We start from the raw sequence: 25,004 nt of genomic DNA on the forward strand, positions 1-25,004 counted from the left end.
AAACATTTTAATAAAGATTTTAAAACAGTTTCATTCACACTCCTAAACACTAAAATATTTCAGAAATGCGGATCAAATACAGCAAATGTCCCTTCATTATTCACATTGCCGTCTTCAACAGTTATTCTTCCTCACAATATCTCAATTTGCTTAAATCATTAAAAGCATATTGATCTATATTTAAGGGGTTATGTATCGATCCTCCTCTAGATTCCACAGAGCATATAAATGATGTCCAAGTAAATAAGAAGCCTGAGATATTTACAAGAGCATTCAAAATGTTAAACTGATGAATATTTTTTTCATAATAGTAATTTCCCATATTTTAAAAAAAGCACTGTTGGTGTTTGATGCTTTCCCCATAGTTGTGCTTTCTGCTGCCATGAGAAGTTGAACTATAAGTTCATCATGATTCCAGGAAAGGGGTAAGTAGGTGAGGAAGACATCAGGACCTCCTCCCACTGGACAGCCCTCCTGGAACAGAGCCATCTACCATCAACTGCTGTGCGGGAAGGATTTTGATAACTTTTTAAATATGCTAACATTGTTTTGTTGTGATTTTATTAATACATTTTCATGTTACTTGTAAGCTACCTTCAAAGGATTTGTATACTGAAATGCAGGATGTAATAATTGTAATAAATAATAGATCACCTTTCCATGATGAGTTTTTGTATGTCATGCACATTTAAAAGAATAGAAATAGGAGTAAAAAGAATTTTGGTTCTGTCACAATACTCTAATGAAGAATCTAAAAAAAATTAAAGATGGCCTTTCCTAAAAATAAAAAAGAACAATAGTTTTTGTTTGATACATTGGAAGTTCTTTTAGTACCTCCAAAAGCCATCGACATGTATTTACAACGTGGTAGTATGTATTATAAATTGATCAATCAACAAATCAGTAAAAGGCTGATGATTGATCAACTTAAAAAGTCTTAAATTCATTTACTCATATTTATATTTTTGTATTTAAAATATTTGTATACCACCTAATAGCAAACGTTCCTTGAGCAGATATCAAAAAAAGCAATTAAAAACATAAAAAGTAAAACACAAACAAAAAATCAAACAGGTTAAAACCAACCATAGTCTAAAACTAAAATAAATAAAACTAGCAGCAGCAACACATTGATAAAGCAGATCTAAAAGTACTTAAAATATCTTAAAATTAAAATGCCTGGAAATATAAAAAGGTCTTCACTTTGTACCCAGAAAGACCATAATGCGGTTGCTAGGTGAGCCTCTCTAAGGAGGGCATTCCATCACGGAGGGAGAGGGCACTGCCAAAAAGGGCCTCTCTTCAGTAGCCACCCATTGCACCTCATTGGTGGGGGAATGTGGAGAAAAGCCTCTAAAGATAATCTTAAGGTCTGTATAAGGTATATGTGGGAGGATGCAATCCTTCAGGTGACAGGGCTCCAAACCATTAGGGATGCGATGGTTAATACCAGCGCTTTGATTTGAGACCACTGCAGATGGAAAAGTACTAGAGTAATATGGCCATATCAGCTAATCCCAGTTAATAGTATGTCTGCCTGATTTTGGACTAGCTGTAATTTCTCGACCAAAGGCAGTCCACATATAATAAGGGCATGGTCATAACGTTGTAAATAAAAATTAGATTTGGAGATGTCATGCACCAAATTATAGGAAATGAGTTGGCTAACAAATATGTAACAGGCTTGAATTTTGGTTCTAGCATAGTACTTCTATAGGGAATTAAAGTTAGCCTTTTCTTTTAAAAAAAAAAGAAAAAGGAAGGAGGAGAAAAATAGCTGCATGGGCTCATTAAAATGCAATGGCTGTCCACAGTCATTTTTTTGGCCATAATATCCAGTATTTTTGTTATACGAGCTCTTACAGCACTTTGTTGTCAAAGATAATTATTGTTACATTATTTCATTTCTATACCGCCCAATAACTGAAGCTCTCTGGGTGTTTTACAACAATTCATAAGACAATAAAATAAAGCATAAAAGGACAGCATAAAATACAGCATAAAAATTTAATATAAAACATTTAAAACAATTTAAACAGCTAAAAACAGTTTTGATACAATACTAGGCCTCTTTAGACGATTGGCATAAATTCCCCATCAAAAATGTCTGGGAGTAGAGGACAGTCTTAACCTGGCACCAAAAAGATGAGAGCGTCGGCACTAGGTGACTTCCACTGCTATTATGTGTGGTGGCACAGTATACTAGCCCTCATCCAGTTCATTACCATACCCAGGAACTGTTTCAGAATACCTACTGCCTCACCTGGATTAGACAAAAAGGAGAGAGAGAGCTTCAACCCTAAAGGAAATCAACCCTGTGTGCTCACTGGAAGGACAGATACTGAAGCTGAAGCTCAAATATTTTGGCCACCTAATGCGAAGAGAAAACTCCCTGGAAAAGACCCTGATGCTCGGAAAGATTGAAGGCAAAAGGAGAAGGGGACGGCAGAGGATGAGATGGCTAGATAGCAACACCGATGCAATGAATATGAACTTGAGCATGAGAGTGTGCTCTGGGAGAAAGCGGAGGACAGGAAGGCCTGGTGTGCTATGGTCCATGGGGTCATGAAGAGTCGGACACGACTTAACGACTGAACAACAACGAGAGAGAGAGCTGGGCATCATCTGCATATTGATAACACCTCAGTCCACATCTTCACAGATGTTAAACAGCATGGGGGATAAAATTGAGACCCTTAGCATAACTGCCAAAGGACAGCCCAATAGTCCGCTGCAATGCAGTACCTCCAACACCTAACTTGGACAATCTACCCAGAAGGATACCATGGACAAAGGTATCAAAAGCCACTAAGATGTCCAACAGAATCAACAGCAGCACACCTTCCCTGTCCCTCTCTTAGCAGAGGTCATTCCACAGGCAGTTTTCATTTCAGGTTTCCAGGCCTGAAGTTCAACTGAAATGGTTCTAGAAATCAATTTCATCCAAGAGTGACTGGAGTTGGCTGGCAACCACCCTCTCAAAGACCTTGCCCAGGAAGGGGGTGTTAGCAATTGGCCTATAGTTGTTCACACCCTCAGGGTCCAGGTTTGGTTTCTTCAGGAGCAGTCTAATTACTGCCTCTCTTAAAGAGGTTGATACTGTCCCCTCTCTTGAGGCAAAAATACAGCCTCCCTTGTTTTGCCTTTTTTGGTACAAACACTTGTGCAAGAACTCTAAAATTTCCATTTCCTGGCTTCCCTTATTTAACCACAACTTTCATGCTGCATCATCATAGATTTTCCAGTTTAATTTCCTTTTATCTTTTTATTTCAAAAACTGACCTCAATTAGTAACCTTACTCTTATATTTTAATTTTTAAAATGTGCTATCTTTATTCCCTTTGACTAGCACTGTTTAAGAGCTGCACCTTTATCCATAATCTTTAAACAGCACATTTATTCAGAGGTAAATCCAACTATATTCAATGTGGCTTATTCATAGGTGCATATTTAGCTATGCAGCTTTAGTTATGCAACATTCAGAAGTAAAAAGTTTTGAAACAGCTTATAAATGAAAATGGAGTCCCATGTTAAACCTCATTACAGTACCTAACAAATATTTCCAAACAAATAATGGTAAATGTTTTGATAAATATTTTAAAATAATTTTTTAAATTAAACAGTGTCTGAAACATACACACACATTCCCCAAACATTTCACACTAGGGGAAAATTAGTATCTGGCAGCCCTACAGACAGCTATTGATTTAAACAATTACAGGCCTAGAAAGTTCTTTCCTGTCATTTATTATCTGGTTGGAGAGGCACTACCAGGCTTGTTGATATTCTAAATAAATGTTGGATGAAAATTAAAGCATAAATATATCACTGTGATTCACCTGATGGTTTCTTCTTGATACAGTGAGCTGACAACTGGGCCTCCAAACCCAGCTTTTCCTTCCTTTCCTTTCTTTTCTGCTATCTGAAAGAACAAACATAAAAATAACTGTTTTTCCACAGTTTATTTCTATCACTAGACAGCTTTTGCACAAGAGTGGAGTCATTCATCCCTGTTCATTATCGCCACATTCAAACCTTCCCACACTGTGACACAAAGACGACAGAAACAGTGTGGCCATCTCTTCATTAAGGTGGAGGAGGGACAGAAGTAGAATCAGTGAAGTTCTGTGAATTTCCCAACAGAGATGATTTGTACACTAAATGGGTATATCTTCCACAAACAGTTAATGAGTACTCTCTTACAGCCAACCCAAAGGGAAACAAAGACTTCAGCCACATTCCCCAGTTTGCTTCTTAAAGAAAATCAAGTCACTGTGTTCCTGCGCTCAGTTCTAACCTCCACCCATCTCTGCATACCTGCAATAAGGACCTCACTATTGTCTATCTCATTACTTATCCAGAAGTAAATTGGAGTCAACAGTTCCAGAAGCATTTCTCCCCTGCCCTTCAGCTTGATTAACCTCTGAATTGTGTAAAACAACTGAAGAATGAACTAAGTCACAAAGGGCTGTATGTGCCTGATCTTGTCTGATCTTGGAAGCTGAGTCAGCCCTGGTCAGTACTTGGATGGGAGACCTCCTGGGAATCAGGCTACCTGCACTGAGCAGGGGGTTGGACTCGATGGTCTTGTATGCCCCTTCCAACCCTATGATTCTATGTTTTTGAAAAAACAATTCATCATGTAAACAAGCCCCCAGATATATAAATGATTCTACAGTTCCACAGGAACATAACAGCTGAGTTATACCAGGTCAAACTGCTGTCTGCTCTGAATAACAGTGGCTCCCCTACTGAGGTCTTTCCCAAATGCTACCTGATACGATTAACTAGAGATACCAAGGACTGAACCTGGGAACTTTTGCATACAATGTATGTGTTCTACCACTAAGATATGTTCCCACCCCTTGCACCATATAGGCATTTTCTTGCTCAAATATTTAGCACAAAAGATATCCCTGAGGAAACTCTGATATAATGGCATCTGATTTTCAGGTGCAATGGCTGTCTAAGATATGTCTGCATAGACTCCCTCTCAGTTCATTTAGTTGTGATTTAATTTCTTATTTTTTACTGTTCCGTTTTGTGCATCTGCAGTGCATATTCAATATTAATTTATTACATTTTAAAACTGCCCATTATTTCTGCAAAGAATAGCAAGATGGCGATGAGGAATAACTGCAACTGGTGCACTAGCCAGGCGTGCACTTGCATAGCTAAGGCTAGTGCGCCAACTGCAGCCATCCCTAAAGATGTTGGAACTGGCCACGCTGACACTTGCTGTAGTTGCATCCCATTTGGACCTAAGTTTCTAGAAGGAAAGGTCTCCACCCAGCAAAGCTCACTCTGAGCTATCCATGGTCCTGTTGCAGCTGCTCTTTATACAAGAGGGTTTCTGCCTTTACCTAGCTTACTATGATGGATGCACTTACCTTGACCAGACTCTTACCTACCAGACACAATCTCGTCTGTTTTGACCTGACTGTTCTGGATCTCCTTGCTCAAATCTGACTCTGTCAGATGACATTAGCTTCCCTTCTGCACCTCAGGTAACCACAGAATGGGACAAATAGTTTATGATCATTGTTGGAAATCCCTCAATATTCCTACTATATCACAATGGTTGAAATTTTACGTATGGATAAATTAACAGAAATAGCTCAAAGAAGAAGCAGACCAAATTCTACAGGTTTGCCTCTACTGATGCAAAAGTGGCAATCCCTTTTAGATATAAGAAGCTGTCTTATACTGGGTCAGACCATATCTCCATCAAGCACAGAACTATCATCGCCAATTAGCAGCCACTCTACTCTCCAAGATCTCAGGCAAAAACGTCTCTTAGCTCTGGGAGCCAACAACTCTAACTGGAGATACCAAGAACCAAACCTGATACATGCAAAAGCCATGAACCTTTCCACCAAGCTACGGTTCCTAAAAACAGAGCCAACCTCTTCCTACTATGCCTCTCAACATATTCAAGCATTTTCCTTGCACTCTCATGTTTTGTTTTGTCCTCTTGCCAATGTGGCCTGCCCTGCATGCAGCATGTTATAGTTTGGACGATCTCCATCTCCAGACCCCACTGAGATAAAGGTGCACCTGTGACTTTACTATGACTGTCAGAACGCATCCAAACTATGGAAGAGACACCTCCTCTATTCCTGTACTCTTGGAAGAAGTTAAGTTCACAAAACTTGTCAGGAAGTGGAAAGCAGAACTCACAGGTTCATTCAAAACAAGGACAGCCAAGTGTTCACATTCCTGGCTCAATACAGTGTATTTTTCAATAAAAAAGAGTAGTTTGCTTCAGGGTACAATCAGATCCTGACTAGCTGTCAGTGGCAATGGTGCTCCACAGGACTAAAAGTTTGAAAGCTGTGTTTCAAATGGAATGGGAATGCTATTTGCTAACATCATTAATTCACTTTTGCCTCTACCCCCCCTTATTCCTTTATACATGATGTCAAGAAATATACTTTAAAATTGTTGTCAAGCATAAAAGAGGTGCCATGTGTCCCAGATCAGAGGTTAACATATAATGACAGACACATTAAACACACTGTCCAATGCCTCCATGACAATTTTAGCTCCATCTTCTCTTTTTAGAAGACAGCAACTCAAACACAATTATAGGGCTCTAACAGAATTAAAATCAAATCATGATTGAACAATAAAATCTGAAGAGGATGGCTCTATCATGCAAAGCATTATATAAAGGAAGAAAAACTCTGTGATAAAACTGAAGCATTTCTTTTACAGGGTTTTTGTATTTTCAACCTGAAGTCTGTATCTGCTGATGTTGTAAACACAGCAGTTTTAAAACTATGTCCTGGAGAACCACAGGGTTCTTTAGAAACTTCTCAATAGGTTCCTCTATGGGAAAAATTACTAATTGCTGACAAACTTCCCTAAAAGACCATTTGCCCACTGTTACTGATTTGCCACCACTACTCAGGCGCTCTGCCTAAGAGGATTGTTGGGTGTGTTCTAGGATGCACTATGTTTGCACAAAGCTACAGCAAGGCCTAAAAAGCCTGCCCAGGAACCTGAAGTTCCTAGGAGTAGGTTTCCCATACTCCAATTCCCCAAATCTAGGCAGCCCAATTTGCACACTTTCCTGAGAGTTAGCCCCATTGAACACAAAAGGCCTTACTTGAGAGTAAACATGTATAGGATTGTGCTGTTAGTCTAATCAAGTAACGCTCAAATCATGCATAGATATGACTTATCAGTCATAATCTGATCTTTCTTTTCTTATGCATAGAAAGTCCTGATTATATTCCTCATGGTATATAGTTTAGTTCTTTCATTTTTTTGGTCAATCTAAACACTTTTAAGTGGCATTTTTATCTCTAATAATGAAAGGACTATAAAAAGAAAGAGAGAGGCTGCAATACCCACTTACCTAGTTATTCAATGGAACTTACTTCTGAACAGACATGTATAGGATTGCACTGTAAATTACTAAGGTTTATGCAAACTTTTCCTTAGCCCTTTTCAAACAAAAAGTATTTCGCAGCAGACCAGCTTTTTCTAAGTTTCTTTACTTTCCGGGGGATTTGCACGATTTTGTTCATTTGCAAATGTATAAGCACACATTAGTTAATGCACATTAGACACACTAATGTACCTGTGCACAAGCATATTTGCAAACAAATTAAATTACGCAACTCCCACCAAAAAGTAAAAAACTAGTCTGTGAATCTGCAGGACTCAGATGAAGCTGGTCTGCTGAGGAATCAGCAGGTCGGATTCTTAGAAATCTGAACTCGTTTGAATCCTTTGCGGATTTCTCCAACATCCCTACCTAGCACTCTTCCTCTCCTACTCTGGTGCCTAGTCCATCTTTCCAGAGCCAGCTTCTCTCCCCTTTTTTTCTTGAACCACCTTGCTGTCTTCTATGCAAAGATAGACCAGTTGTCTTATATGCCCAGATAGAGCTTTGCCCACTGAAGAAGCACCCATCTCAGCCAGCTTTCATTCATAGTGCAGCCTAACCACACTGTGAACTTAATGTTTCTGCCTGAGACACTCTTAGGCCTCCCACTCTGGGTATACTACCACAATCTTGGGGTCACTGACCTTGTTGCAGGCCCCTCAAAATCCTAGGTAGCCGTGTCTATGTAGTGGGAGAGAAAGTGATGCCACTTCTTATGAGTTGCTGACTCTAAGGCCAGTGGCTTACTCACTGAATCTAATCCTGCATGGGTGTTCTTAAGGTAAATATAGCCAGTCTGATTCTCTTTCTTCCTCTTACTATTGAAGTATCTCTAAATCTGTCCACTCATCATGTGCCATCAAAATCCAGAAACCACTGTTGCGTATAGCTTCCCAAGTCCTGCCTTGCCATTTCCTTAGCATCCTCCGTACTCCTTATTTGATAAACTCTAATTCCTCACCTCTATCTTTCTCTATCCCTGGCACTGCTAATGAAACTAGTCTGCTGGTCAAGTGCTATGGTGTTGGTATACTAAGCTAACCTTCTTCCTGTAAACATTTATGATAAAATAAAGCTGTGATATTTCTTCATAATCTTGTCAGTGAGCTCATTACCCCATTTTTGTTGAAGTAAAAAGGTAGGAAGTTTGAAAACCAGTGCTTTAATATAAAACAAAGAATCTTGTGGCATACTGAAAGACTAAGAAATGTACTGTGGCATGAGTTTTCATACGCAAGACACCTTATGCCCCTCAGTATAGACCAGGCCCGTGGACTAAATATGGCCTGACATGGCCATTTGTGCAGCCCCTACCTAGTCCCTGCCACCACTGTCATCCCGCAAATCCCAGCAATTCTATTGGGAAACAAAGTGCACAGGAACACATGTCTTATGTCCCAGCAAAATTGGGCTCCCAACAGCCCACAACTGTTTGGCCGGATGTTGGGAGCGCAATTCTGTTAGGAAACAAGGCACACAGGGATGGTTCCCCTTATGCTTTCTGTCTCTCTGAAGAAAAGGGATCCTAACAGTGCACCAAACATTTGTTCAACAAACTGCTGGAAGCCCTATTCTGTTGGGAAACAAGGCACGCGCTCCCCGCACACCTTGTTTCCCAGCAGAATCGCTGGGATTTCAGTGGTGGTGGCCACTTCCAGCAACAGTGGGGGAAGGGTGTGACCACAATAGGGTTTGGGGAGGCAATGTGGCCCCCCAAGTCCCAGAAAGTTGCCCCCTACAGACAGTCAAATCCATTTACTTACTTTAATAATACTAGGACACAGGGGATGAGCTCTCCCAATTTCAATCCAAAGCTAGAAACATTAATAGTCTAGTCCAGGGGTAGGCAACCTGGTGGCCTCCAGATGTTTTGGACTACAATTCCCATCATCCCTGAACACTGGCCATGCTGGGTAGTGCTGATGGGAGTTGCAGTGTAAAACATTTGGAGGCCACTAAGTTGCCTACCCCTCATCTAGTCTAACAATGGCTGTCTGGGTAAAATTATACTTTAAAAATAAAACTTACATGACCATTTAAAATTTTATCTGTACACTATTAGCAAAGAATATTGTTTACTTAAATGCCTTTTAATAAGGATACACACAATCTGCATTTTATGACTAAATGCATACATACCTAACCTTTAGCAAAGCGGGCCTGAGAGGTATTCGTTTAAAAAAACTGGCTATATGAACCAATTTGTCTTCTGAATCATCATAAGTTCAAATGAAACAAGTTAAAATGATGTGTTGCTCTCTTCCTTGATTAGTTTTTTGACATTTTAGAACACCACAGCAATCAAAGATGAACAAATGTAAGAAAATACACAGGTCCTGTGAGAACAAAAGCCTAAGAGCCAAACTTTACCTTCCCTCTTGATTAACTGCTCTTCTACAGTCATCTAGATTCCTGATAAAACCTGATCCCTGGAAGAGGCAAAGTAGTTTGTTTCAAGTAGACTAGAAGTTCTACAAACATCTTCTATATATACAAGTAGCACCCATAACAGGTGGATAGCCACATGGTTTAAAAAAAAAAAATAGAACAATGATCTATATCAGAGGAAGGCAACATTTTTGGCCTCCCAGGCACATCTGACATCTTGAAAATGTGTCCCAGGCACTGCCAAAATTTGCCAAGGGGTTAAAATGTTTGGAATGCTCCCCTTCTCTGGATTCTCAATTTTCTTCCCCCCTCCTTGTGGGTTCTCATTTTTCTTGCCCCCTTCTCTGGCTCCTCAGCTCTCTCCCCCCGCCACCATTTTTTGGGGAAATGGTCCCCTGCCAAAAAATGGCTTGAGGGTGGGAAGCCCACCCACCATCAAGGATCCTGTTGTCCCAAGGATCCTTTGTGGGAGGAGTGGGATTCCCCTCACCTCAAGCCATTTGTTGGCAGGGCACCCTTTCCCCAACCTCTATTAAAGTCAATGGAGTGATCTCACTCCATTGACTTTAATAGAGGTAGGGAAAAGCTTACAGATCACAGGCACATTCAGGGGTCTTGGTGGGCACGGTGTTGCTGACCCTTGATCTATATCCATCTACCTACCCCTCAAAAAATAAATTCCAAGCGCAACAGATTATGGACAAGTAACCCTAATATTCAGCCAGCCCTATAACTATCACGGTTTCACAAGGCTAAAAATTAATTGTTAAAATATTACAGAATTGTAAGGACTTCTGGGGCTGATTCAGTAATCTTTCTAACAAGCAAATGTTTTTATTTACAAAATATAGTAACAGCACAAAAACTACACCATGGTGGTAATATCTGGAGCCTGTTAGCATACATTAGTTAGCAGTCATGTATAAAATGATTATCTTACAGCCTCAGAATCGCCAATCTGTAGGGTTAAAAGAAACTAATGGAACCATCTTCTTCAACTAGACAGGGATGCTCTAGATTCATGCTGATAATGAGCAGTAGAAGTAAGATTTTTGGTAGAATGTTTACTGAACAAGAAGTGGACATAAATATTATGGATAAATGAATACCCTCCTAAAGTTTCAGAAACTCTCTCCCCTTCCTTTCTATCCCTACATCATGCCCTGGCTCTCCTCTGGGAAGCAAACTTGGTTAGACACTAATTGTGTTTGACAGTCACAATTATACGCCAGAGTGGAGATCTGAAGTTGGTTAATTGTGTACACCATAATTGCTTCTAACTCTCATTTACTAGCTAAAGCCAATGCCAGGAAAGTTAAAGGAAGAGAGGAAGTTCCACCTTTGCAGTCAGGTGGTCTAGGATTGCAGTCTCCAAAAATAAGGAGGTACACAGCTGTCTTTCTTAGGAGGCAATGGACACAACAATACAGGGTGTTTCTTTGACAGGATAGCTAATGAGGCATGTCATGAAAGCAAATCAAGTGCCATCATTCCAAAGGTGTTTGCCACCTGTAGATAACAGTGCTGTGCTTCACACTACCACATTCTGAATCGCTAAAGCGGTGCTGCCTGCTATAATATTCACACATTGTTAAGTTTTCTTCATAAAATCCTCCTCCTCCATTAAAATGTGCATACATCTTAGAATTCTTGACACTTTTTATAGAATGAGGGGTCAGTTTACATATCAACATGCCAAAAATGAACAGGGCAGCCTCCCTATAAGACTCCCTTCAGTGAATCCACCTCTTTTATGAAAGGATACTGTACCTCGGTCACAGAGTCTATTAGTGTCTGTCAGAAACATCCTGTTTTAATATTCTGTTCTCAGCAATACTACTTGGCTCCAATGAACAGTCACACCAAGTGACTGGACAAGAATCGGTATTTGGAATGTTTTAAAAAAACGATAAAGAGTCATGCATTTTCAGCAAACTATCCTTTTAAGCTACAGAATGTGCTACAGCTCCATTTCATTACAATAGCTCTAGTTAAAATATATATACACAAACTCACTATACCTGCCTCTTATATATTACTAAAATGGAAATGATTCCCCAAAACAGTGGTTTTTGAAAACCTGCTTTCCTTCTGTGTGTGTTATGTCCCAGCAAAACATATTTCCCGCTACTTTAGGACCCGGGAAGGTATTTTTGGATCTTACTTTCCTGAAATTATTTTACTTCATTTTTATCCTACCCTTCCTCCAAGGAGTTCAGAGCAACATACATGTTGTGTTCTCTCTCTCTCATCCCACCCCCAATACACACTTTATTCTCAAAACAACCCTGCAAGGTAGATTAAGCTGAGAGATAATGACTGGCCCAAGGTCACCCAGTGAGCTTCATGGCTAGCTGGGAGTCTGAACCCAGATGACCCCAGTCTTAGTCAGACATGCTATCAACTACTCCACAGATCCTTTTATGATATGTAAAGAGGTTTGGAATTACTGGCACAGCAGCATTTTACATCATACTGAAACCACTATGTGGTCAACAAAACCACCCACCACCAAAAAAGCAGGACAGTCAGTATTTCCAGAAAAGTCATGACAAGTCTTAAAGTACAAAGAAAAGCGAAAGCTTCCAAACCTTCAAATAGGGTCCACCAAAGTAGAACAAGAGCACGTATCTTGCTCATCACCCCAAAATGTGCCTAGAATACAGGACCACCACACCCTTATGAACTACAGCTCTTAAGACTTAAGGTAGCTGGCTCACAACATCGATACTTTCTACCCATATGATTAGACACTGGCTGGTCAAAGTAGTGACAAGATGGTAATTACTAACTGCATTTCAATCTCATTTGGGGATTAGCTACTTGGTATTCTTGAAAAGATGGGAACATTACTGAGTAATCTCAGGGTAAATAATAATTTCATTATATTTTCTAGAAGGAAATGACCAGCATGCATTCTTACAAGGCTACTTGAATCACTGGAGTTTACACCCAGACTTCAGATTCTAAGGACTTTGGTTTACAGCTAACAATTGCTGGCGGTGCTGAACACGGTGGTTGCAACTGATCCTGTGTACCGCTGTATCAGTCTTTTAGCATATCTACTGAAACTATAATATATTTATTCTTATTTTTGAAACATGCAAGTCTTAGAATCTCTGACTGGTATATGATGCTACAACTACTATATTTAAAGAGGCAATTTTTATATTTCAAAAGTTAAAGCAAAGAAACAGTGTCTGTCCTAGCATCTGAGCTTATTATTAAAAATAATAGAATAGCTTTATGCTGAATATTCTCCATGTACCAAAGTTTCAATTTCTCTCAGGTCAGCATATAATGAAAAGAGAATATTTCAGCCTCAGAAAATCCATAGTTCTGTTTTCATGGACAGATCACTACCTGGTGCGGTTTAGACTTACTGAGACTCAGAACTTCTGAAAAGGTGGGGGACAATTAAGATGGTCTGCACCAGAAGGCGGATGGATCTGAATGGTTTTCTGAGGTTTCTTGAGGATTTTCCTATCACCTCAGCAGGCAATTCAGTTGAAGCCCTGGTTGACCTCTGGAACAGGGAAATGGCCTGGGCAGTTGACACGATCACTCCTGAGTGTCCTCTCCTGCTGAGTAGACCCAAACAGACTGTAGTTTTCCAGGGAGCTGGGGCCGATGAAACAAGTGGGCCAGCAACTAGAGTGACACTGGCAGAAAGCTCTCAGTGAATCCAACCAAACAAAGACTAAAGCTCATTTGAAAAGTCTACTCTGTGGCAGTGACAGTGGCGAAGAAATTGTTTTTCTCTGCCACTGATGCATCTGCACAGAGTTGCCCAACAGAGCTTTTTTAGATGTTCAAAGCCCATTTAGATTCTATCCTACAAGAAGAAAATGTGGTCCATTTTGACCAATTTGTGCAGATAAAAACACTTACATCAGTGCCGACTTGGATGCCATGGTTGATACAGGTCCACAGCTGATGTAACTTTGGCCTCTGCTTGTCCAGTTATAATGGGTACTTTTCAATTTGTACAGCCAAAGAATGTCAACAGGATTCTCATAGAAGTGAGACCTACCATATGAGTGCTGGACCCCTGGACTTCCTGGCTTACAAAAAGGGCCAGGGTGAGATTGGCTGAGCGGGTAATGGTAGCAGTGTACTCTTCTTTATGATAAGGTGTGATTCCATCTTACCTAAAAGAGGTGGTGGTGACACCTTTGCTAAAAAAACCACCTGCCATATTGGGTAATTTCCAGACAGTCTCCAATATTCCATTGTTGGGTAAGGGGCTGGAGCATTTGGTAGCAGTCTGAACTCCAGGGGTTTGTAGTAGTCTAAGAACGAAATGGGGAGGGGAGCACTGAACGTGGGCAAAATTATAATAGAAGCATTTGAAAAAGTTTTCTACTCGGATATAATAGCTGATTAACATACCCAAAATCTGCCAAATTTGAAGCATGGGAACACCCTCAAATTTGCATTTCAAAATGGAAGTCATGTGCTAATCGGCAGGTAAGTATAATTTCTATTTAAACTTTATTTTTCATTTTTGTAATGTCCCAGTGAATAGCAGTTAACCGTAAAGGTCTAAGAAATATGCAGGCCAAGGAAAATGGTAATGCATTTATTATACATAACAACCATATTATCTGTAATAATAATAGAGGATGTGAGTCTGTCTTGTCAACACCATAGCACCAAAGCAGTGAAACCTAGACAACTGAAACTTCACATGCATACTAAGGGGAACCTAGGGGTGTGCCCCTCAGGGTAATTTCTTTTTTCAAATGTATTACTTAATTTAAATTAATTTTGGTGTGTCCATGTGTTTGGAGCCTGCAGTTACATCTTCAGTAATACATTTAATACATCTTCAGTCACTAGGTGGCACATTTTCCTACCAACACACACAGTTGATACAGCTGGAAGCCAGGAGAAATTACTAGACTAAGAGATAGAGTTATATGGCTTCTCCTTCCTTCCAAACTCCAACCCTTAGCAAAATGGAGGAAACAGACCCCTTCTTCAGAGGGCTATAGGACTTCACCAATGCAGGGACCCATTCCTTCACTCAGACAGGGTGAGCGCAATGTGCCCAACTCTGACAGTGGCATGTTTGAGGGCTTCACTGTATCAAATTAAGGGCTGTTCCAAGCTTCAGTTGAAGCTGGGTCTGTTCACTAGTAACTAATAATAATAAACAAATATAACTAAGTTAAATAATGAAACTTGTTCCAACAAACCTATTCATCACAATCACTGTCTTCACACTCCAAAGTCAAACTACTGTCACATCCACTGACTTAGCAGTTACCCAAAGCGGCTGAACAACACAGCAGAATATTGAACACCCTGTTACCTCGTTACAGCTAATCATTTTCACAAGATATTTAGGAGCTGGAGCCATATCAGACGTTACAAAAATGAAAACTAAAGGTTTAAGGAGAAATTACACTTACCTGCAGATTAGCATACAGTAGCCATTTTGAAATGCAAATTTGAGTGCTTCGATTTTGGCAGATTTTGGATACGTTAATCAGCTATCATTTCTGAGTGGAAAACGCTTGCTTCTGTTACAATTTTGCCCATGTCAAACTGTATTTTTCTCAGACTATGGATGAGGTAAATTATCTAGATCCATTTCAATCAGGCTTCAGGCAGAAACAGCTCCTCAGGCATGTCTCTGGGATAGGACTTGGAGGCACTAATCTACAGTGTTTCCAGTAGGTGGTACTGGGGGACTCTTGTTAGACGCTCTGGCTGTTGGCCTGTGGTGACCCTCAGGGTTCCATCTGGTCCCCTATATTACTTAAGATATACATGAAATCTCTGGAGAGGTTGTCCAGAGTTCTGGAGTTTGGTGCCACCAGTATGCTGATCACACACACACACTCTCTCTCTCTCTCTCTCTCTTTATTTATTTATTTACAATATTTATATATCGCTCATCAGAAGATTTCGAAGCGGTGAACAACATGATAAGAATAAAACAATGGTTAAAAGAGTTTAAAAAGTTAAAAAGACAAATCCCAACTAAGCGGAATTCAACAAACCACGGCTGGTCATGCAAGGAAGGCCTCTTGAAAGAACAACGTCTTCAGGAGGCACCGGAAAGAACACAATGTTGGCGCCTGCCTGACCTCTAAAGGTAGGGAATTCCACAGGAAGGGGGCCACCTTCTTGTGGAATTCCGAAGGCTCTTCTCCTGGTGGACTCCAACTGGGCCATAGGTCCATGTGGAACCACCAAGAACATGCCCTCTGATGACCTCAGTGACCGGGCGGTTGGTAGGGAAGGAGGCTCTCTCAGGTATCCTGGTCCCAAGTTGTTTAGGGCTTTGTACACTAGTACTAATACCCTAAACCTGGCCTGGTAGCAAATAGGCAGCCAGTGCAGTTCCCTCAGCAAAGGACTTACATGCTCAAAAGGGGCAGCTCCCGACAACAGCCAAGCTGCTGCATTCTGCACTAGCTCCAGCTTCCGGACCAGCCTTAAGGGCAGCCCCACATAGAGCGCATTGCAGTAATCCAGCCTTGAGGTTACTAATGCCTGTACCACTGTGGTCAAGCTATCCCTGTCCAGGAGAGGCCGTAGCTGGCGAGCCAGCCAAAGCTGGTAAAAGGCACTCTGAGCTGCCACGACCACTTGGGCCTCCAGCAATAATGATGGATCTAGGAGTACCCCCAGACTACGGACCTCATCTTTCAGAGGGAGTGCAACCCCATACAGAACAGGCAATGAGCCTATCTCCCAGACCCGGGAACCATTCACCCACAGGGCTTCCATCTTGCCAAGATTCAGCTTCAGTTTATTGGCCCTCATCCAGCCCATCACTGAGTCTAGGCACTGATTCAGGACTTGCACAGCCTCTCCTGATTCAGATGTCACAGGGAGATAGAGCTGCGTGTCATCAGCATACTGATGGCATTTAGCTCCAAATTCCCTAATGACCGCTCCCAACAGCTTCATATAGATGTTAAACAACATTGGGGACAGGATGGTACCCTGCGGCACCCCATAGCTCAATTGCCAAGGGGCCGAGGAATAGTCACCCAATGTTACTCTCTGAAATTGGCCCCGTAGGTAGGACCAGAACCACTGTAGCACAATGCCTCCGATACCCATCCCACGGAGTCGATCCAGGAGGATATCATAGTCAATGGTATCAAAAGCTGATGAGAGATCGAGCAGAATTAACAGGGTTGCACTCTGTCCCTCTCTCGATAAAGGTCATCCATCAGGGCGACCAAGGCTGATTCAGTCCCGTAACCAGAATGAAACCCAGACTGAAATGGGACTATCTCTCCTTTCCATCGAAACTCAAGGAAGCTGTTCTAGTACTAAATCAGTGCCTGATATTGGTAGCAGATCAGATGAGGGTGAATGAATTGAAACTTAATCTAGTCACAACGGAGGTGTTCCTAGTTAGTTGAAAGGCAAATCAAGGAATAGGGATTCAACATGTGCTGGATGGGGTTACACCACCCTTGAAGACTCCACATCTGTAGTTTGGGTGTACTCCTAGATTCAGCCCTGAACCTGGATGCCCAGGTTCTAGCAGTGACCAAGTGTGCGTTTTGCACAGCTGAGGCAAGTGCACAACTACACCCATTCCTGGAGACGTCTGATCTGGGCATGTTGACACATACATTAGTTACCTCCCATTTGGACTGCCGTAACAGGCTCTACATGGGGCTGCCTTTGAAAAGTGTTCAGAAATTTCTGCTGATCCAGAATGCTGTGGAAAGACTATTGACTGGGGCTGGATACAGGGAGCATTTGACACCCTTGTTACAACTGGCTAGTAGTCTGTTTCCAGACACAATTCCAAGTGCTGCTTATGATCTATAAAGCCCTATACAACTAGAGGCCTGGCTATTTGAAAGACCAGAATCTCCCACAGTAGCCTGCCCAGTTTTTAAAATCTTTGAGGGAGAGCCTTCTCTTGGTCCCACTGCCATAAGAGGCACATACAGTAGGGGCCTTTCTGGTGTCTGCTCCAAGGCTCTGGAACTCCCTGCCAAGAAAAGCTAGGTTAGAACCCCTTTGCTGCCCTTCTGGCAGCAGGTTCCGATGTTCTTATTCATACAGCCCTTTGGCAGAAAAGCTGGTCTGCTGCTGAAGGGCTTTTTAACTGGTTGGATACTGTCTATTTCTTTAATTGTTGTGTTTTTAATTAATTTGTTTTTATGTTATGTTTTAATTAGTATTTTGTTTTTAATTCAGCGTTTTATTTTTCACCACCTTGAACACCATTTTTTGCAAAAAGGCAAGGAATCATGTAAATAAATAAATGAATGAATGTCCTGCAAGCTGGTAACTAACAGGAAGAAAACATGAACTTCCAGGAAAGGTCCCATTCTGTGTAAATCTTTTTCTTTCTTTTTTTTAATTTCATGTCAGTTTAAACTCCAGGAGCTGGTTTGGCAGTATTTTATTTCAATCAACTGCTAGAATGAAGACAACTGCCTTGTCATAAATAAAAGTTAAGACTCCATAAATTTAAAGCGACAAAGTCAAAGAAAAACAAATAAACTGTCTATAAGCCCATGCCAAAACAAAAAAGCATCAACCTGAATCTGCAGTATTTATTGCATAAAGCCACTTCATTCTCTTCTCGCTCTATGGAACCTATGGTTTAAGTTGCATCCCAAATGGAGCTAGAAATGGTTCCATTCATTGCAAATTCTAACTGCAATTGAGGGGGGGAAAGCCTGCCACGTGTCAAATCAGTTAACCTACTAAATGAGGAGAAAATTAAAAAAAAAAAAATTAAAACACCATTGTCAGCAGCCTTGCTAACATTTGTGGTACATGGTGCCCATGACAATTTTACTTGCCAGAAAAAGAACCAAAAAAGGAACTATTAACAAGGCAAGTGATTCCTCCAGTGTGGGGCTAGAACATCTCCCCTATGAGGGAAGGTTACAACAGCTGGGATTGTTTAGCTGGGGAAAAAGGAGGGCAAGCGGAGACATGATCGAGATGTACAAAATTATGCATGGTGTGGAGAATGTGGATAGGGACACTTTTTTCTCCTTCTCTCATAATACTAGAACCCAGCATCATCCCATGAAGCTGATTGGTGGGAGACTCAAGACAGATAAAAGGAAGGACTTCTTCACACAGCACATATGGAATTATGGAAATAGGGAAACTATGGAACTTGTTACCATAGGATATAGTGATGGCCACCAATTTGAACGGCTTTAAAAGGGGGTTGGACAAATTCCTAGAGAAGTCTATCAATGGCTACTAGGCTTGATGGCTATGTGCTACCTCCAGTACCAGAAGCAGTATGCCTATGTACACCAGTTGTTGTTGAACATGGGTGGGAGAGTACTGTTGCACTCATGTACTGCTGGTGGTTTCCTGGTCAACAGCTGGTTGGCCACTGTGTGAACAGAATGTTGGACTAGATGGACCCTTGGTCTGATCTAGCACGGCTGTTCTTATGTTTTTAGTACTGAACACTGGCTTATAAAGGACAGTTGCTAGGTGCTTATTTATATGCTGCCAAAACAGAAACCATTCTGGTAACACCTTCAATTTAAAATTCCATTCACTTATCAACTTTAATGCAATGATACATCACCGGCATGAAAGATATACCTTGAATGGATTTATTTTATTTATTTATTTATTGCATTTATATCCCACCTTTTTTCCTCTTGCAAGGAACCCAAGGCAGCTTACATTATCCTCCTCCTCTCTGTTTTATCCTCACAACAACAACTCTGTGGTTGTTGGGCTGAGAGGCTGTGACTGGCCAAAAGTCACCCAGTGAGCTTCCACGGCCAAGTGGGGGCTAGAACCCGGATCTCCCGGCTCCCAGTCCGTCACTCTCACCACTACGCTACACTGGATGTCTCCTATAAAAGAGTAAAACTTTACATTTTAGTCACCATTAGATAATACATACATAGACCATCCCACATTGTGTACTCAAGCCACTTAACAAATTTGTTTTCTTTATTTAAGTGGTAGGAACTCTTCAGTACTATGCAGCAGCATTTATTTGTACCTCATTTCAATACAGTGAACCAAACTTGCTTGCTTGTACAGCACAGGTGTTAAATTTACCCAACAAAGCAGAGTACCGCCTGCTTTAATAATAACATGTTAGCATCACTGCACCTTACAAAATGAGGCTGGTAATAGTTTTAAACTGGACCAAGGGTTACCTCCCATCTCCCTAGCAAGGAAGTGCATAATAACTGCGCTGTGCAGTAGCGGGGGGGGTGGTGGTGTACTTCTGGTTTTTTTAATGTAAAATTCTAGATACCTATTTAAGCTGCTCTGAGCCCTAGGATTAGAGTTGGATATAAACTTAAATAAAGAGAAAACACATATATCAGTGTGTAAGAGGAGGACTAATTTTCAGCATGGTTTTTATTAAAATGTTAAATGAGATACTCATTCTAAAATTATTCAAGTGGTACAACATTAACAGTGCAATCAAAGTAAGTCCCTAGGGGTTCAATGGGACTTACTCCCAGGTAAGTGAGTACAGGATTGCTCTGTATTTTGAGGAAAGGCATTTTCAAGTGATTACCTAATAGATCATGTAAGCAGTAATCAGCTGCCTTACTCAGCAGGGGCCATCTCAAATTAGACTAGCTAGCTACTAGCCACTAGACCTCATGGCAGCTCTGCAAACACATGTATGGGCGCGACAGCAACATTTAAATGCTACGCTACGAAAATATACACTGCTGCACATTATCAGGTAGCTGAATAGAAGAGAAAGGAAAATAGCAGTATGATCTCAGAGAATTTCTTTACTGATTCCAGAATAGCCTTCAACTAACACACACACACACCCCAACCATTATGAGGCTGTCCTTCATGCCTAAAATTAGGCTCTCTCCCTTTAAGAGTTACTAGCCTGTGGGACATGGACCAAGTACTCTCTTTGGACTATCTGCAGTCCTTTTTAACAAAGAACAGCAGTGTGGGCTTGGTACAAGCTGAATAGCTTGCTGCCCTTTGCCATCTAGCCCTTATAAGGGGGATTTTAAGCCACTGGAGACCAGGGAGGGGAGGGTCCATTTGAGGTTGGATGCTATATCACTCCATACCAGACTCCTTTTTCCTTGAATGAGTGGAAGGTGCAAGGGACCTTCCTTGGTGTTTAGTCTGCAACAGAGGCATAGCACAGCCAACCGGACAGCTTGTAGGTTTGCTTTCTTGTTTACTGTATCCTCTGTTTACTGCCTTACCTTTCATGTTGTTAATTTGTAATAAACATGTCTATTTTTCATCTGGCTTTAGTTTGTGTATTTTGAGGTTCCTGACCAAGATCTAAGAGAGGGAATTTCTCCCCATGTGGCCTAACCACTCAGAAATGCTACCAGAGGTTTAGATCTGGGCCTTGGGGAAGTGGGTGGAGGTGGATAAACTCCAAATTGGTTTCTCCCATGTGTGTAGTAAAGACAAAGGCCTCTTGAACATCTGCATTTCCAGACCATCCAGCAATAGAAGCTCTGCCAGAATTTCCCCAATTAGGTACCTCAGCGGCCATTCCCCCGGCCTAACCAGGACACAGGCAAATACCAACAACCACGTGGCATACAATGACATATTCACTTGGTTTGGATGCCACAACTCATCATGAATTATTTAACCCACGACAAGCCACAACACCCTCAGGCGATACTCTGTATATCAAATTCTGCTTGGGGGCTATCGTGTCATGAGAACCTGGAGAGCATGGGTTATGCGAGGGTTAAACAAAGCAGACCATGAATTATGTGAGGGTTGTTTAATCCTCACATAACCCATGCCTGAAAGGTTTGCAGGACATGACAATCCCCAAGCAGGGTTTGCATATTCAAAATGGTGGCCACACATAAGAACATAAGTCAAGCCATGCTGGATCAGACCAAGGGTTCATCTAGTCCAGTATTCTGTTCACACAGTGGCCAACCAGCTGTCGACTGGGAACTCACAAGCAGGACACGAGTCCAACAACAGCCTCCTGCCTATGTCCCCCAGCAACTGGAGTATATAGGCAGACTGCTTCTGGTACTGGAGGTAGCACATAGCCATCTGGACTAGTAGCCACCAACAGCCTTCTCCTCCAGGAATTTGTCTAACCCCCTTTTAAAGCTATCCAAATTGGTGGCCATCACTACATCTTGCGGTTGCAAATTCCATAGTTTAACTCTGCACTATGTGAAGAAGTCCTTCCTTTTATCTGTCCTGAATCTCCCACCAATCAGCTTCATGGGATGACCCCAGGTTCCAGTATTATGAGGGAGAAAAATGTCTCCTTATCCACATTCTCCACACCATGCATAATTTTGTACATCTTTAAATGCAGGCAAGGATTTGAGGTTTGGCTCTGATATACTCTTAAAAATGTGATTAACATGAACCAAACTGTGCAAAGGTAACCATTTAACCTACACTTCACTTTGTTTTAGTGAATATAAACAACCTTTACATCACAAAAGAACGCAATGGGAGCTCTGGCAGTAGTTTATGGAAGAGTTGCCTTTCTTTACAAATGATATATAATGGAGTCATTCTTGGACTAGCAAAATAAAGATACAAGGCAGGATATAAAAGAAGCCACAGATTAAATTAAGCCATGACCTAACATATTTTTCCTTTGTTCTCCTCCAAACCTCTGGTAATCCTGACCAAACCTCTCTATTTCTTCTCCTGACTGCAGATGATGGCTCAATGGAGAGATTAACAAAGTGACATCTGTTTGTGTGACCAAACTAAAGAGACATGTGGAGTCTGGTTTTGCTTGCAATCTACAGTTCTGTATTAATACATTGTATTGACTTAATTTCTTCCAGCAACAAAGTTACCTCTATCTAATGTTACTTTTTCAATTCAGGGAAATTGCATTTACTTTGAGTTCTTCCATTTTATACTGTAAGTTTAGAGATAAGCTTTCTATAGAAAAAACATTATATCCTAAACCCTTAGCATGAATTTTTAAACTCAGATTAATTTTAAAGACAAAATTCTAGTACTTTGGGAAATTCAGGATCTGGACTACAACCCATATATTTCAGTTTGCTTAAATCAGGATATGCATATAGGTTTACTTATGCATGTTACATTAGTTTTTAAAGTATTTTAAAGATAAAGCTAAGTGTTTCCTTTATAAAGGGAAAAGATCTGCTGACTCTAAGATGGAAACAGAATCTGTGCTACTGATCTTATGTTTGTAAGGCCTTCCAAAGTAGTAGAGCCGTGGCAGTGTAAGACTATTAAGATACCTTGGATCTGGGGATTTGGTTGGAAGGCATCATGATGAGCCACTAACTAAATTAATTCAATCCATTCTATTTGCTACCTGAACATTTCTTTCTATTATGTTGCTATAAATGCAGCACAATCTACAAGTGCTATCAACAGGGAAAGCCATGTTTATAGATAAGAAACTGCTTTTCTTCAGCATCACAGCTGAAGTTCAAGTGAATTATGAAATTATTTGTCTAACAAATTTTAAACACTTCAACAGTAACAGCATTTGATCTTGGTTGTCTGCAGTGGCTGGCTGGCCACTTGATGAAGCACTGCCCTCTAGAGGCTACTTTGTTAAAGGGGGGGGGAATTCTCAACAGGAAACTTGCATGTTACACCTGAAATAGGTGAACTTTTATCACCACTTTATTTACTTTCAAGCCTGTTCAGTTTCTAAGATTACACTGGCTACTCTCAGGATGGAATCCACTGAGGTCCTTCTACTTATGGAACTGCTTCCATTGGAGGAACCAGGAGAAGGACTATTCCCCCTCTGCCCTGCAGCCCCCTGTGCTCCCTCAAAATCTGCTCTGAAGGGTTGGGGGAGCTTCTGAAGCAGATTTGTGAGGCTGGGGGCTGTAGAAGGGAGGAGAGCAAGAGAAAATCCTGTTGCATGAGCAGACTTCCTCACTGTCCCCCGCCCCCGCTTACCACCACCAGCTGCTAATTGAAGTTCACTTATTTGTTCCCTGAAATTAGAAGTACTTTTTAACAATTCTCCAAGCAAACAGAAAACCAACAACCTAATGATCAAATGCAGAGCAGCAATTCTCTAAAGACATATTTTCTCTCTACAAGATTCAGGATCAGATTTTTTAAGATCCAGAGGAACTGAGTAGTATGTAGGTGTATTTACAACAAGAAGCTATGAAGAAAGTAAAAATAAACCATCAACAGTGTAAAATTTAGATGAGTGAGACATAAGAACAGCCTTGCTTGGAACAGACTACAGCTCCATCTAAGCTAACATCCCGTTTCCAATAGCGTCCAGACTGATGCCTCTAGAAACTGATAAGCAGGGCAAAAAAGATCAATGGAACCTCAATATACAGAGGCAATACAGTGCTGAATACCAGCTGCTGGGTACAAACAGGGAATGGCCACCATACACTGCCTGTGTGATCCAGAGGCTGGCACCTTAGGAAACCAGATACTGGACTAGATGGACCTCTGGTCGGATGAAACAAGGCAATTGTTATGTTTTTATCAGAAAAATGAACAAGAGAAAGCAACTTCCTTCTCATCTTAATTCAGCCAAAAACATCTTCAACACCCTGGATTAGTAGATTTAAATGTAAACATAGGAAGTAACTGACAATCCAGTTACTAGTTTCAACATACATTTCTAAATCAAAATTTGAAGCCAATGATTTCTATAAAAGAACAGCAACACTATGACAACTGAACTTCTGTTCACTATTAGAATAAGAGCTCCCTCTCGTGGCCCAAGGCTTAGCTAGCGACAATGCTACTATAACTTCCAAGAAGATCAAAATGAAAAGTCAACAGGAAAATGAAGTCTACAGTTTGCCAATTTCTCAGTAACACCCATTCACTTTTGACAGTGCTGCATATAAACCTCAGGACATATATCATTTTTAAATTATTTCATTTGCAACTACAGTAATTGTTAGAAGGAAATATGAGGCTAACACAACAGCAAGGGCTTAGGATATTAAACACAGCTTAACTTCCAAGGACTGCATATCAACTTAATAATAATAGTAAATATATTACATAGCCAAGTCAACCTGGCCTCCATCAAATGCTCGCCCATCACTTTGCAAAAGGCTTTGAATGCTCTAAACTGCAAGCACCCCTTGCAAGGAGAATCAAGGCACAGCTCTTCTCAAGCAGGCCCCCAGCCGCCATTCTGCCCTACTACACCTGCTATCCACCATCATTCTCCCAAATGGAAAAAAAAGCCTCACCTTGGGAGAGGGCGGAGTGGAAGGCAGGTGGAAGAGGGCTCCAGTGATCACAGACAAGGCCC

At 41.0% G+C, this 25,004-nt stretch overlaps 1 protein-coding gene across 4 annotated transcripts in view; it reads right to left on the bottom strand.

Moving 5' to 3' along the window:
* ACBD6 (acyl-CoA binding domain containing 6) overlaps nucleotides 1–25,004 on the bottom strand; it is a 143,040-nt gene that overhangs the window by 101,989 nt on the left and 16,047 nt on the right. For all 4 annotated transcript variants that reach the window (XR_014790412.1, XM_084851283.1, XM_084851282.1 and 1 more), the window contains exon 4: nucleotides 3,840–3,922. Coding sequence is in view for 3 of the 4 variants with exons in the window: in XM_084851283.1 (XP_084707409.1) it covers nucleotides 3,840–3,922 (83 nt within the window). In the remaining variant the exon portion in view is untranslated. The remainder of the gene's footprint in view (nucleotides 1–3,839; nucleotides 3,923–25,004) is intronic.

Source organism: Heloderma suspectum, chromosome 4 (assembly GCF_057233095.1).
Source record: "Heloderma suspectum isolate Gila_16-S chromosome 4, 16-S_ref, whole genome shotgun sequence".
In the NCBI taxonomy this organism is placed as follows: Eukaryota; Metazoa; Chordata; class Lepidosauria; order Squamata; family Helodermatidae; genus Heloderma; species Heloderma suspectum.